The sequence below is a fragment of the Dermacentor andersoni genome, chromosome 5 (assembly GCF_023375885.2).
Source record: "Dermacentor andersoni chromosome 5, qqDerAnde1_hic_scaffold, whole genome shotgun sequence".
Lineage (NCBI taxonomy): Eukaryota > Metazoa > Arthropoda > Arachnida > Ixodida > Ixodidae > Dermacentor > Dermacentor andersoni.
The window spans coordinates 134,735,509-134,750,070 of record NC_092818.1 but is presented as its reverse complement, the minus strand read 5'-3'; the positions used below and the strand labels follow the sequence as shown (position 1 = coordinate 134,750,070).

Genomic DNA, 14,562 nt, shown 5'->3' with positions numbered 1-14,562 from the left:
GCGCACGAAGACCGATATTCGGTCGTTCTTAGGTGTCGCCGGCTACTATCAGAGGTACATCCCCAGGTACTCTGATATCGCGGCTCCCTTGACGGATGCTCTAAGAAAGACAGAGCCGCAAACAGTCGTCTGGGATGAGACGAAGGAAAGAGCTTTTAGCGCCCTAAAGAGCGCCCTAACAAGCCAGCCTGTGCTACGATCGCCCGACTACACAAAAGGGTTCGTTGTTCAGTGTGATGCTAGTGAGCGAGGCATGGGCGTTGTACTGTGCCAACGGGAAAATGGAGAAGTAGAACACCCCGTCCTGTATGCTAGTCGTAAGCTGACGAGTCGTGAGCAGGCGTATAGCGCCACCGAGAAAGAGTGTGCGTGTATCGTGTGGGCCGTTCAGAAATTGTCATGTTACCTAGCCGGCTCGAGGTTTATCATTGAAACGGATCACTGCCCTCTCCAATGGCTGCAGACCATCTCTCCCAAAAATGGCCGCCTCCTGCGCTGGAGCCTCGCTTTGCAACAATATTCCTTTGAGGTGCGTTACAAAAAGGGGAGTCTCAACGGTAACGCCGATGGCTTAAGTCGAAGCCCCTAACGTGGGAATCAGCCTCAAAATTGCTTGTTACTGATGTTTTTCTTCCTGAGGCAGGATTTTTAACTTATTGCTTTTGTGTAGTGTTTCAAAGTGATGATGTGCTTTCTAATGCAATTTTCCGATTTGTGGACGCGTTCTGAGTGCTGCTAAACTACTGTAAGGAACTAGGCAGCAGTATAAAAGGGGAAAGAGCCTGGCAGGGCTTAGTGAGGGTTGTGCCGTGCTTGCTGACTGAGCGGTTGACTTTTGGCGTGGTTCTAACGCTTGCCGGAAACGAGAACAAAAATGTCAACTCTCCCGAAGTCACTTTGCAGTGTCCTGTGTGCACCTGAACGTGAGAACGAGGCCTTCTCGGTGCGCTGCGCTCAAGAAACGCCCAAGGACGCCCAACTTCGGTTATGAGCATCATCGAGCGACATCCCTCCGGACAGCGGATGCAGTCCCCTGACCTTCGGGATCTCCTTCCCCCGGCGGGGCGGTCTGTTACGTTTCGCCTACAACGCGCGGTAATGCCGGCGCGGATGCAACGGACGCCGGGGCTTTGTTCAAAGCGGCGGACATTTTGGCCCGTCCGACGCCGCCGCAACGCCTACCCGCCAAGCGTGTCCAGGCGTGTTTCAGTGCCACGTGTCTTCGTGTGTGTGTGTGTGTGTGTGCCCACGCTTGTCAAAGCGCGGCATCAGGGGAGCGGAGCTCCCCAAGTGAAGGTTGGCGATGCGTCACTACACTCGGTTCAGCAGGTCTCTCGGCTCGACAGTTCGCGCCGTCGTGGGGTCATGCTCCGCCGTCCCGTGACCTTCATCCCGTGACCTTCATCCCGTGACCTTCTCTTTTGGACCGCGACGCCGAGGGTATAAGAGCAGCTGCCCCCGGACGCCAGGAGAGGCTCCGATTTGTACTGTTGAGTTACGTGCTCTCCCGTCTCTCCACTTCGGTCGACCTGACCGGCCGCTCTTTTGCTATGTTAGAATAAACAAGTTGTTCTGTTACCAGTCTTCTCTTGCTTTGCCGGGACCTTCGGATGCTTCCAGTGCCCCAGGCCGCCAGGCCAACGCTACCCTTGGGGCCTGCGACCCATTGGCAATAACGGGCGTCAGCACCGAGGCCCCAACAACTCGTGCCAGCGGTGCGATTCCAACAGCGCTCATAAACAGGTAGCAATGCTTCTGCAAAATAGCCTGGAAGATTGTACTGATGCTTCGGAGGTGGCGCACCATCCCCCTTGCCGACGTTATGGCGACACCACGAGTCTCTGCACCCTCAGGACACAAGTCGTGGTGAGGATTCTCGTCCGTTGATGTCACGTGGTGGTACGATGCCTCACTGCATGCTGCATTGCAACCACATCGTTGGAATTGTTCCGTAGGGCCCAGCCATAATAGTCAGTCAACTTGTCGATGAGGGCCTTTGTCAGCCTGTCCTTCCCTCCTAAAGATATGTCACTTTTCTGCACAAGGTTGGGCAGTGCTGTCCCCATCTTCTTCTGGACATGGTTCAGGCATTACTCTTTCGAAATGGGGACCAGTCCATAAACATTTTCTTACACAAGGGCAGAGAAGGTGGCCCTATCTCCGTCAGACATGAGCATTGTCTAACGGAGGTTGTGCTTTGGCACTGGACGTGAGGAAAGGATGACAGCTGCCTCAACTTCCATCCTCCCAGTCAGTGTCTTTCTGGCACACATGATCCTCCTGCCAGCTTGCATAGCATGGGTCTCCAGACTCTGGCCCTACTTGGCGACCAAGGCACTGGTTCGATAAAACAATGGCATCCAAGATGAGGCCCGTATGATATTCAATTATTGCACCAACTCCAATATGGGATGTGTGGCCACGCTTGTGCCATGTTCCATCAAAGTTTACTGTGATATCCCTGCTGAAATGTGGATCCATTTCCTTGTAGGTGGTTTTCACAGCAGAAGCAGATTCTGCATAGAACTTGTGTATGCACTGCGTCTGTGGTTCTCTGAATTTCTTTAAGTTCTTCTGAAAAGTCTTATGATGCAGGCCACGATGGGACATGTTCATCGCTGCCCAAAAGTCATTGAGGGCTGTTTGTCCCTTCCCTATTTGTTTTGTTGCCACAATGGCTCTTATGTTCACGTCAAAGGCCACTGAGTCATCCTGACGAGCATAACTCCATGAGCTTGCAACTACTCCACAATGTAAACATAGCAGCTCAAGCTTTGTTGCAAGTCCAAGTTGGGTGCCTCCTTGAACCTTCATCCCAGTCGCGAAGCACCGCTGGCACAGGGTCCCTTGCGTAGGGCATTCATTTGCACCAGGAGAAATTTTTCGCCTTCATTCGTAGCGGTGGCAGCTTCAGGATTGCGCTCCATTGCTTGAAATTTTCACTCTGTCGCTGACATAGCGCCAAGTCCTCGTTGCACGGCAGCATGTTTTTTTATCCACCGCGCTCTTTCTCCTCACACGTCAGGAAACGTGTTTCCAAGTGCACAGTGGATGACACGATCGTACTGTCTGAGGCAGATGAAAGAGAGGATGTGGAGGCCGCTGTCGATGAGCACGAGATGTCGATGAGCACAAAACACCAAGCACACTTGTCACAAATTCTTGTGCCGGTAGAACAGGAGTCACGTTGCTAGAAGTGTTGACGCAATCACGCTCTTGTGTAGATGAAGCAGAAGCTGCCCCACAGGAACCATCGGTGTGATCATCGTGGGCGCGCGGGCGAGCGGCAAGCTTCGCCATGGGGGCGCGCTTCATAGAGCGCTTCCTTGCACCGAACGCATGTAGCGTCTTGAGTTTCTTTGGGCGCACTGTGGCCGACCGCACAACAATTAGCAGCCTAAATGTAACAACGGTCTCGTAAAGACGGTAGAAACTTGGAGAATATGCGAACGGCTGCAAAGATAGCCGATGGCAAGCGGAACACACAAAGGGCGCCGGCAATGGAAGAGCCGAAGCCGACGACGGCCGGATGCATTATGCAGAAGACCACTACGTCATCGCATGCGGCAGCCAATGGGACTCGCTGGCCCCCCCGCGTCCTTGAGGAGCGCACGCCTCACCCAATCTCAGCTTCGCATCTCAGCTGCCGGAAACTTGAAAGCTCTTGCGAGCCCTCCAATCATGAGCGATTTACGCCTCTCCTGCAGTGCCGCTGCCGCCGCAAGGGTCAGGAAAAAAAAAAGCACAAGAATGCACGAACAAAACACCAAAATGGTGACACTCGGGGGAGCAGTGGAGAAATGGCGTTCGCGCTAAGTAGGGGTATTTTGAGCGCTTGCTCGCCGCTCGAGGGCTGCCGCAACTTGTTATAAACTTTATTTAAAATAGTTTCCGGATGAATTAGACGTTGCTATTTACAGAAATGGTAGTTTATAAGACATACTGCCCAAATATGTGGTTTTCGAAAAATCAACTTTTTTGTGATTTTTTTTTAGTTTTCAAAGGCCGCGTCCCCCCTTAAGTATGTCTTGACTGGAAAATTTAACCAAGATGTACTGGATCGTTCTTTCGGGACAATCTGCCAAACAGGAGGTCACAATGACCATCCCTCCTTGCCTACTTTTCTTCAGCTGCACAATACACTTTCAGTGTCATCATCATCATCATCATCAGCAGCAGCAGCAGCAGCCTGGTTACGCCCACTGCAGGGCAAAGGCCTCTCCCATACTTCTCCAACTGTACGCTTTCAGTGTACAGTCTGATTAAGCCACCAAAGTTTGGGAATTGCGAGGTAGAGCGAGCTTGAAAAGCCAGTGCTCACATTGGCCGACCTGAAGCTTGCATTTCAGGCAGACGAGAAACAAGTGACTCGTCTTCGTCAAAATGGATGGTTTGGTTGCCACTGAGATTGAGTGTGATAAGGAGTTTGATGAGATCTGTGCAGTACCAGAAGCAGTTGATTGCATTGTCTATTACCCTGCTGGGTTTATGTACAGGAAATTGCTCAAGTGGTCAACCTGCTCAGTGTGCTGGCAGAGCCTCGTAGAAGAGACTGAGGTCCATGCTCAGCCTGAGAGCACACTTGAGAAGTGAATTGTAATATGAGAGGTGGGGTCCCATACCCAAAGATTAGCATTCTTTCTTTGCAGCAGGTGGCTGAAAAAAAGAGTTTCAGCAATATGCCACATGCAGAAATGAATATGAATTGACGGTAGAGGCTATGCTGTAAAAGCATACATGCTCCTTCCCATGCAGGGACCACAAAGACGACATCATGGCAAATTTGTTGCACTATTATATAACCATGAAGATGACACAGGTTTGTAAACAAAGATTGCCTATAAAACAAAAATGCGGTGTCTTAGGAATTACATGATTACAACATGATTACATGATACTTAGGAAGCTTTCAAAGCTTGTCTAGGATGGGAAACAACCTTCAGCGTTTGTAGAACTGCTTGCATGTGTGATACTGTGTTAATGATGTGTGCAATGGTGTGAAGTAATAAAAGTCCCTTTTCTGTGTCCCTGGCTGTCTTACATGAAATTTCAAAAGCACAGTCCAGAGTGTTTACCTGGCGTGCGTATGTGCTTACAATAAACACGCAGAATCGGCAACATAATAGTATTTTTGAAAGACGTGACTACCTGAAGTTCGTCAGGGGCCGTAATTTTTGTTTAAATACAGAGTTGCAAAGCAAGCGATCTACTTCTGATGAATAATGCAGGAGAAAAAAAACGTGTACGAAGAAAGATCACCTTCCATCTGCGAGAGCTCAATTATTTGACTTGCATGGCTAGAGACAGTCTTGACATGCAAATCTCTTGCAGTCAGACACCGATTTCCACGGATTTTGCATTTGGCAATAGCCGTAATGTTTTAAATTTGTAACCGAAGTTGAGCACTAGTAAACACAGCGTCTCTGTAGTGGACTCTCATGAGTTGCAAAGCACATTTAGATCTGGATAGCACTACAAAGCTTGGATATTTAGGAGGATATACCTAAGCTTGCTTCCCAAAGGCTCGCCAGACACTTAGACTGGTACACAGGCATTTAGCAGGCAATTTACTAGCGACTCTTATGTGCGCGCACATTTAAGGAGCCCCGCATGCCTTGCCAGCTGTTGCAGTTGACTCCCCAATGATCTGCGCCATCTGCCGAGAAATACATAAACCACGAGCGAAACAGTCGACGGCACGGCAGCCTCGTGCAGACACCTAGTCTATTCCACCGTGATCTGCCGATTAAGCAAACAGTGGGCATGCCGAGACGGCATGGCATCATGTGCGGTCTTCCTACACATTTAGGAAGGGAGGTTGCGTAATCTTGAGTTTCCGAGCCGCATTGAAGCGAGAGGCAAACGAAGCATTCACTCCTGCTGCCGGCACTTTTCATGGCAGTGTTGTCCCATTACGGGCGACACTATCAGCCCTAGGCGTGGAGTGGACATGAAAGCATGGCTGGCTTCATTTTGTACTACCAATGTAGAGACATCGTCGACATGGCATGAACCCGTATCTTTCATCACTGACTCTCAAATTCAACAAATTTTTTTTTTCTTATTCAAATTTGCCTTTTCGGATTGCCAAATAATTCTGAAAATTTTGCGGCTTCTTCCGTGCAAAAAAAATCTATCACCGACTGTACTTTATTTGCCTAAAGGGTCTAATTACAATATAATGAAGCAAACTGCCGATTTTACTTACCTCATTATGTCGAGGTTTAACTGTACTAATGTGCCAAGTGAGATGTGAGCAGGATAATCTCGTGACAGATTTTGCATAACATTTCAACCCCATATACGAACATATTCTTAATGCATTTTTGTAGTTGTGCCATCCAGTATGTGTTTCTATTATGCTGAATCATAATGGCCCTTATTATGGCCAAAGTGACCGTTATGGAGTAACCACTTCCATTGCTTCCGAATAGAAAAATATTTACACTTGGACTTTGCAGGGTCAGTGGCAATATGCAGGATAGATTTTCTGTGCAGATGCCACTTTAGGGTGCAGTTTCATTTTCCTCCACAAGCATCGGAACCCGCTGTGGTTGCTTAGTGACTTTGGTGTCATGCTCTTAAGTACGAGGTCATGGGATCAAATCCCAGCCATGGCGGCTGCATTTTGATGAGGGTGAAATGCAAAAACGCTCGTTTACTGTGCATTGGGTGCTCGTTAAAACCCCAGGTGGTCAAAGTTAATCCGGAGCCCCCCACTATGGTGTACCTCATAATCATATCACGCTTTCAGCACATAAAACCCCAGAATTTAATTTTAGTTTAACAAGCATCATTATCATTGCACAAAAACATAATGATGGAATGCTTCTGCAGTAGATTAGACCTGAAAGTAAGAAAGCATCAATCCAGACCCATTTTTTCAGATATGATCAACACACAGCAAGAAACTGCAGCAGTGGCACAGCATAACAGATTTGAGAAGACTTGCATGTTTGCATCCTGGCCATTTGCTTTCTACAGTCAATTTCAAGTTAAGAAAGTCAAGAATACAGCAGCAAACCACCTTGGCCAATTCTGCCTCATCCTTTTTCTAATCCAAAGTGTTGCCTTTGCGTTATTCACGCACAAACATGCTATGAACTTCCTCATGCTGGTCTGAGGGAAGGGGGGCAGAAGGTTCTTTGGCTGTGAAGTACAAATAATATGCATGTCTGTTGAAATTAACTCAGCCATAAGCCAGATGCGGCATGCTTTCTTGAAAGGAACTAGCCTGTATTCTGGTCTTGTCAATGACTGTATAGCAAAAAATGAGCCTCTGAATCATTCTATGGCGGTTCTGCAAAATTCACATCACCACAGCCTCAAGCCCACATGACTATGCAATATCGAGGCCAGAAGGAATACAAGTGCAAGAAGAGGCCAGAAGGCAGGATGCTGTCGAAGTGGCAGACTCCGAGAATGCAGAAGCAATGTTAAGAAAGGACTTGATTGTTCACCCTTGAAGTGCAACAACACTTTATGCAAGACAATATCAATTTAAAAAAAATTAATTCTGGGGTTTCACATGCCAAAGCCATGATCTGATTATGAGGCACGCAGTTGTGAGATACTTCAGATTAATGTTGACAACCTGGCGTTGCAGCCATAACTGCTAACACTGGGAGCAAGAGTACACATTTGATGGCCAAATGAGTTGTGAAACTGCACTACACCTCAAATAGCATTAAGCTTTAAGGCCATTAACTATGCCCATGTGGCACTGCTTGAATGGCATGAAACTTTAAAGGGACACTAAAGTGAAAAACGATTTCTTCTGCATCAGTAAATTACCCTTCTACAACACCAACAACACCACTCTTACAATGATAAAACGTTTGGTAAGCCAGAAAATGCGCAAGAACGAAATACGGGTGGCGACACCTACTTAAGTTCCCGCACCTGGGGGCTGCGATGTCTTGGATTTTGGTGGCAGCTTCTAGGGCCTACTAATTATATATAGCGGTACAGATTGACTACATAGCATTCTAAAGGAACCAAATATTAAACATGGCAAGTTTTGGGAACCTTTACTCAGCCAACGCGGCCCAAATGCGAAAACCTACTTTGGAATCCCTGACGTCACGCTGACGTACCGACGCTGGGGTTTCAGCGCAAAATTAAAATACTGATACTTGGACCTTCATTTTCTCATCTAATAATCAAACTATTTTTTTGAAATGACTGCCTGCAGCGTTCTCAAACAATGCTTCATTAGTCTAAACTGATTTATTGTTTCGCTTTAGTGTCCCTTTAAGCTATTAAGCTATTATTGTCCCTTTCTATACATACATGTGTGGCAAGGATATCAGGCTAACTGTGTACACTTTGAGGTTCTTTAAAGATTAGAACACCAAATATTATTGTATTCCGTTCCCCTTGGCATACAAATGCCATAGCTCGAAATGAAACTCAAACTTTGTGTCAGCTGCATAACACCATGACCATCGCTATACATACGATACCACAGGTTTCCACATGAAGGCTAAAAATAATTTCCCAGTCTTTCACAGTCTTCAGGAAATTAAGAAAAAGCTTCTTCCCGGGAGACAGGCATAATTACGCCACCCATGCTTGGAAGTTGGATGTGTAGGACACCAGAGCAAAACAGTTAATATTGTGTTAGCAGCACAGCATATTTGAGGGCCCCTGCTGTGGAGGCTGGCATATTTCAGGTGTTAAATGAGCGAGAACAATGGCTGAAAAAGAGGACAGTGCAGAAGAGAGTCGTGTAAATACAGAAAGAAAGGAAGAACAGTAAGCATTGTGTGCATCCAGAGATTTTTTTAATGAGCGCCAAAATTATAACGACAGATTCAAGATAAACAAGCCAAGAGGCAAAAAGACACTATACGGCACTTTGTGGCAGTTAACAACGTCACAATACAAACATTATATAAATTTCTTTTATCATGCGAACCTCTTCAATCAGTGTATCCTGTCTTGTGAGCAGCACAACATATACAGTCCAAGTTGTGCATTAAAAACACACACAAGAAAAACAACTAAATTACATTTAGCTGCATCACTATTCTGTAATGAGGACAAAATAGCATCTGACATAGAGATGTCTACGGCTAAATACTAAACCTATAAAAAATAACACAATAATTTGAACGTAATATTTTTGCTGCATTGATAAAATGAGTATTGCTGCTTGCCTTCAACTAACACTTTGAAAGCTAGTCTTGAGCTAATAAAGCAACTATCACTTATTCAGCACAGCTAAATGTCTATAGAGACAAAGCTTGCATATGACTCCAAGAAGTGCCAATGCGTAGCTCCAGGTATGCCTCCTATAAGTGCCAGTCACCCCAGATGGGCAACAAAAAATAACATGCGCAGGGTAGTCGTCATTATTCGAAGCACGAGTTCTACATGATACTGTAATGCTAGGCACAGTGAGACACTAAATAGGCGAGCCGTAATCGCCCTCTCCTGTGAAATTCTAGTCGACCCATTTCGCTCACACGACCTAATCCAGCGATCATTGTAGATATTGTTGCAGAGCACGTACACGTCCTGCACACTCCAGTCACTGGTCAGGTGCGTCACCAGATGCTTTCAGGAAACGGAATGGCACAGAGGGAGGCAAGAGAAGGAAGGAGCCGCAGGAGAGTAGGAAAAAGGAGGAGAGGATGTGGGTAGCAGGGTATTTACATGTGTTCGGGATGGTTCTTGATACACTGGATCATTTCGCTGGGTGGTATTTCGTGCTTGCATATTCGATGGATGGCCACGAAGAGTGGAAACCTGTAACAGATCAAAGATTGAGGTTGTTGGGCAAAATCTGTTGGCTTTAATGATGCAAGAACACAGATGAGCCCAAATTTAGACATTGTAAGCAAGCTGGTACAGTAAAACCTCGTTAATTCGACCCTCATTAATTTGGAAAGTTGGATAATTTGGACTCTTCTTTGGGTGCCGGCAGGCACATGCATTATTTAATGCAGCGAAGCTCTCGTTAATTCAGACGTATCTGGCCACACATTGGTTAATTCGGACAACTTTTGGAGCTTGGCAAGCACCGGTGCACCGCAAATGTGATATGCAAGAGAGCAAAAATGGTGTTAATGTCCACCGAAATGAAGCGGCAGAGTCTGCATCGCCACTGTCATCAGTGAAAATCCTACATGAATGGCAGCACAACAGAATGCTTCATCCCTACTTGTGCCTCTAAAGCCTTTATTCTTGTGTTTACCACCGCGCACAGCACCGCATTGGCTGTATGCCTTCATGACTATGTAGTTGCCATACATGATCGCGTCGATAGCGGCCCTGGTTTTGTCCACAGCGGTTGCAGCAAACAGCAGTGTCGTTTTGATTTGGTGCACACGTCGGCCGTGTGCCTTCATAACTCTGAACAGTGGAGCCCCGGTTATACGTACCCCGGTTTTGCGATGACCCAGGTTTCACGACGGATTAGCGCAGTCCCCGCGAAGTCCCCATAGAAGCAATGCATTAAATACCCCGGTTATCTGATGCAATTTTACGCCTGACCCACGTTACACGACGACCCTCGCGAAGCGTGGTATGGAACGGCGGACGAAAGAAAAGTGCCGCGGGTCTCTTTCCTCGCTCCGACGAAGTGCTGAAGTGTAGTGAGAAATTGGCCTTGTGCATTCTCTTTCTGTTACTTTCTTTTTATAGAAACAAATTAACTAACATTTCAACTATTACAAACAACATTTGTTCATCGTAAAATTGGAAAAATTATCGATGACACGCCCTGAGTAGCTAATCGGATAGCTCGCCCTACTAACGTCATTAGGGCAATTTACGTAGAATGGTTAGGGGTGGCTGAAAATTCAGCAGAGCGATGTACTGCGATCGGCAGCAATGAACATTTTTAAGACCTTATATTAAATTACACGCTTTACGCGGAGCACTTAGATGCGTCAATTAATGATCAGAAGGGCCTGCTCTAACGACTCGGTATGTTTGCACAGTATCGTCAAAATCGTTTCAGGGTCCCTTTAATTGCATGCATCATAGCTAAAAGGAAAAACGGGATGCAAAAGTGCCGCTCTTCTTTATGTATTCCTTACCTATCCAGCATGTCCTTACTTTGAAGCAGGACATAAACTTCCTCTGCTGTTTCTGGCCCCTGGAGCTTCTGACCATTAAGAAGCTGGGCTTCCAGCTCCTCGATGGTCTGAAAAACAAGAATGAAACAGGCATGTTTATTACAGTATTCAAATCAGCCCAACAATAGAGCGGGCTCTTTAAGATCAAGAAAGTGAATGTAATTCTGCATTCACAATGCAGACTACTGTAGTGACGTTGAAACATTTGTTGTTTCCAAGGATCAGTGATACAGTCGAATCTTGACAATTCAAACTCAAAGAGGCCCGAAAATTTGCTTGAATTAAAAGAAGTTCGAATTAAAAGGAGGACTTGTTCTTGAATTGCTCGTGCACCATAGCACAATGCACGAACAGTGAGAGTCGTAAAATATCGCAATGCACAAGCACACAGCGAGTGAGGACCACGAAACTGCTAACGCCGGCCTAGATTCGCTTCCAGATAATGGCAGAAAACGAAACATCAGGGAGCGGGCTAAGCTGGCGCGGAGTTGGGCACGTGCCGAGACCATCGAAGGTGAGGGAGTCACGAGGGGAGAGGCTGGATGAGGGGAGCGCAGTTGCAAGGAGAGGTGGGAGGGAAGCAGATTTGCTTTCCTATCAGCTTGAGGGATGGTGCTAATTACCTCTGCCACCTAAGACTGGCACCAAAGCGGTGGAGTTGCTTCCCTCTGCGTGCTTTTACATTTATCCGCTGACAGATCGGCAATGCGTTTACATTCTTCGTCCTGCGTTCTTAATGCGTCATGTCTTATGAAGATGTGTTTTTATGATGTCCAATTCTTTAGCAGGCTTACATAGAATTATGCCCTATATCGAACTGATAAGCGTTTATTTGTAAGTTCGATATAACCGGGTTATACTGTATCAGATTTCTTTTATACGAGTTCCATATCATTGAGCTGTACTTGAGCCCTGGATGAACTAGGGTTTCACAAGTGAGGAGCCTTGTGTTAAAAGGGGCCGAACACGGGAGACATTGCAGATAACCCAGCTTTTCTAACGCATAGTTGCACATTTGTTCAATGTGATGAGACCAAGATAAATTCTACGAGAATAGAAGACCAAGATGTTTATATTGTGACAAAGTTTTTAGTGGAGAACCATTAAATGAGCGCCTAGTTATTAAATGGCATGCAAACTGTTTTAGGGAAGTTAATTTGTGTCTGCGAAGTCATACACCATGAGCGGAATGATGGAAATTGTCAAGGATGTCATGGTCATTAGGAGGTCTGATAGTATGGCACAGAACACAATCACTGATGTACAAGTGAATTTTAATAGGAACGTAACGTGGTAAATCATTTATGTACATTAAGAAGAGAAGCAGACCTAAGATTGAGCCTTTAGGTACGCATGATGTTGCACACACTGGAAAAGGAGGCTAGGTAAGAGTTGAATACGTACTCAGATCGGTTGGAAATAAAAGTAGCAATCCAGTTAACTAATGCATGGTTGTTGAGGATGAAGCTTTCTGAACAGTTTGCAGTGTGCAAGAGGCAAATGCTTTTGATAAGTCTACAAATAGTGTGTCAATTTGATCATCTGTCTCTAGAGCCTGGATGATATCATGAATGAATTCACTAAGTTGGTCATGATGCTGAAGCCACGTCGAAAGCGATGTTGAGCATCACATAAAAACATTGTCTCCAGAAACTGTTTGTATATCATGCGCTTTAGTCGTTTGCATGAGTGAGATGTAAGAGAGATGGGTCTATGTTTCAATACAGATTTGTTCACTGACAGTTCAACCCACATACAAACGACCACTTGAGTCGTCGGGTATGATTGAAGAGCACTGATATTTATATTTTTCAAAAACTGTCCGAGCGAGAAATAGCTGCACTATTGGTGCTGTGGCTACTTGTGTTCATTTAAAAGCTGATTTGCCATGTGCTACAAGATGCTTACGCTTTGCCCTCCCTTGTATATGGAAACAATCAACTATGCATTCTCTACCTATTGCCATTAGTTTACTGGTGTTTCCTGCGCTCCAATGCATTTCTCCCATGTTTTGATTCCTTATTTATGCTTCTTATATTAGTGTCACACTTTTAACAAATTTCTTGCATTGTGAATGGTGGAGCATTCGTGACCAGACACTTTTTTGTGTTGCCTGTATGCCACTTATTTTGCATAATAAAAAAATGATCATGCTTTTATGCGGTTCTCGCACCAACACGTTTTATTTTTTTTCCTGATTCAACTATATATTTGTACTTTCTTAAAAATGTTTCGACCATGACAAAAATATCAGGACCAGTGATTAGAATATTTTAACCTCTTCCAAATAGTTGCGGATTAAGAACCAAAACACCTAGTCTCGTCATTCCTGTGCCGAAACCACGAGCAACGTGAATGAGTGCTGGGCTTACTGTCTCTTCTAAACTACTGTTTCAAGTTCTAAATGCTTCACATTCGCCTTAATCCTATACTAACAGCCGTGCCCAATACATTTAGGTGTGAAGTTTGTGTTACATTTATCCTACCTAAATATAGCTCAGAAATGGTATCGCTTTGACAAAAGATCTGAAGCACACGGAGCAGCTCAGTTTCCTTTTCATTGTCATTAAACAAAGTTATTATTATGGAAGCAGCCCTTGCAATAACGATGTCATGGTTGTGATCTCCTGATAAGATACCGCTCGCAGTTTAATAGAGAGTGAACAGCTGTGCTCGGCGAACAATCTGGTGCTATGCGCAACAGAGTTGATGCTTATTATTATTTTTTTTAATTTGAGGGTAAATGCCTCAGGGCATACAGGGGTATGGGATCGAGGTGGAAAAGGATGATTAAATGAATGAAAAAATATTTGCGGATCTAATGAAGTCCAAGAGGGATCGATAATGTGATCCCTGCATCCACGCAGTGTGCACGCTTACTTATGGGTGAGTGAGGGTGCAACAGCACAGATGTCTGCCTCTGTTTACAAGTGGCACCACTGGCGAACACGCAGTGTTTAATTTTAGGCAAATATGAAAAAGCGGAACCTATCTGAGCGTTCAGACAAACGGCGCTAAGAAGGAAATCTGAAATGAGACTGCCCGGCCACGACGGCCGCATCTTGATTGGGACAAAGTGCAAAAACGCCCGTTTATTTAAATTTAAGTGCACATAAATGGACCCCTGGTGACCAAAATTAATCCGGAGTCCACCACTATGGCATGCCTCAATGATATTGTGGTTTCGGCATGCAAACTCCCAGAATGTTTTTTTTTTCTTTTTCGTAACAGACCACTGCAAGCTGCAAGTTTGGAGCGGCTATTTTTCTTCCCCGGGCGCTCATTTCATGGCAGAAGACGCGCTCAGGCAGTTATTGATGCATGTGGAATGTTAGAACTGGTTATGTGAAAGTAAAGCGGTGGTTGCAGAAATTTAGAAAGCTAGAATACAGAGGATGCTCGCACACAACTACTGCAGTAGCGGCGTTCACATGCCCTCTCATGCACAGTTACACCTTTAGCGGCAGGCGCTGGC

At 45.6% G+C, this 14,562-nt stretch overlaps 1 protein-coding gene across 1 annotated transcript in view; it reads right to left on the bottom strand.

Annotated features, from left to right (window-relative positions):
• Gpdh1 (Glycerol-3-phosphate dehydrogenase 1) overlaps positions 1–14,562 on the bottom strand; it is a 38,889-nt gene that overhangs the window by 11,373 nt on the left and 12,954 nt on the right. The window contains exons 7-8 of the mRNA XM_055071034.2: positions 11,049–11,155; positions 9,661–9,753 (exon numbers count right to left, since the gene is read on the bottom strand). Of these exons, the coding sequence (XP_054927009.1) occupies positions 9,661–9,753; positions 11,049–11,155 (200 nt within the window). The remainder of the gene's footprint in view (positions 1–9,660; positions 9,754–11,048; positions 11,156–14,562) is intronic.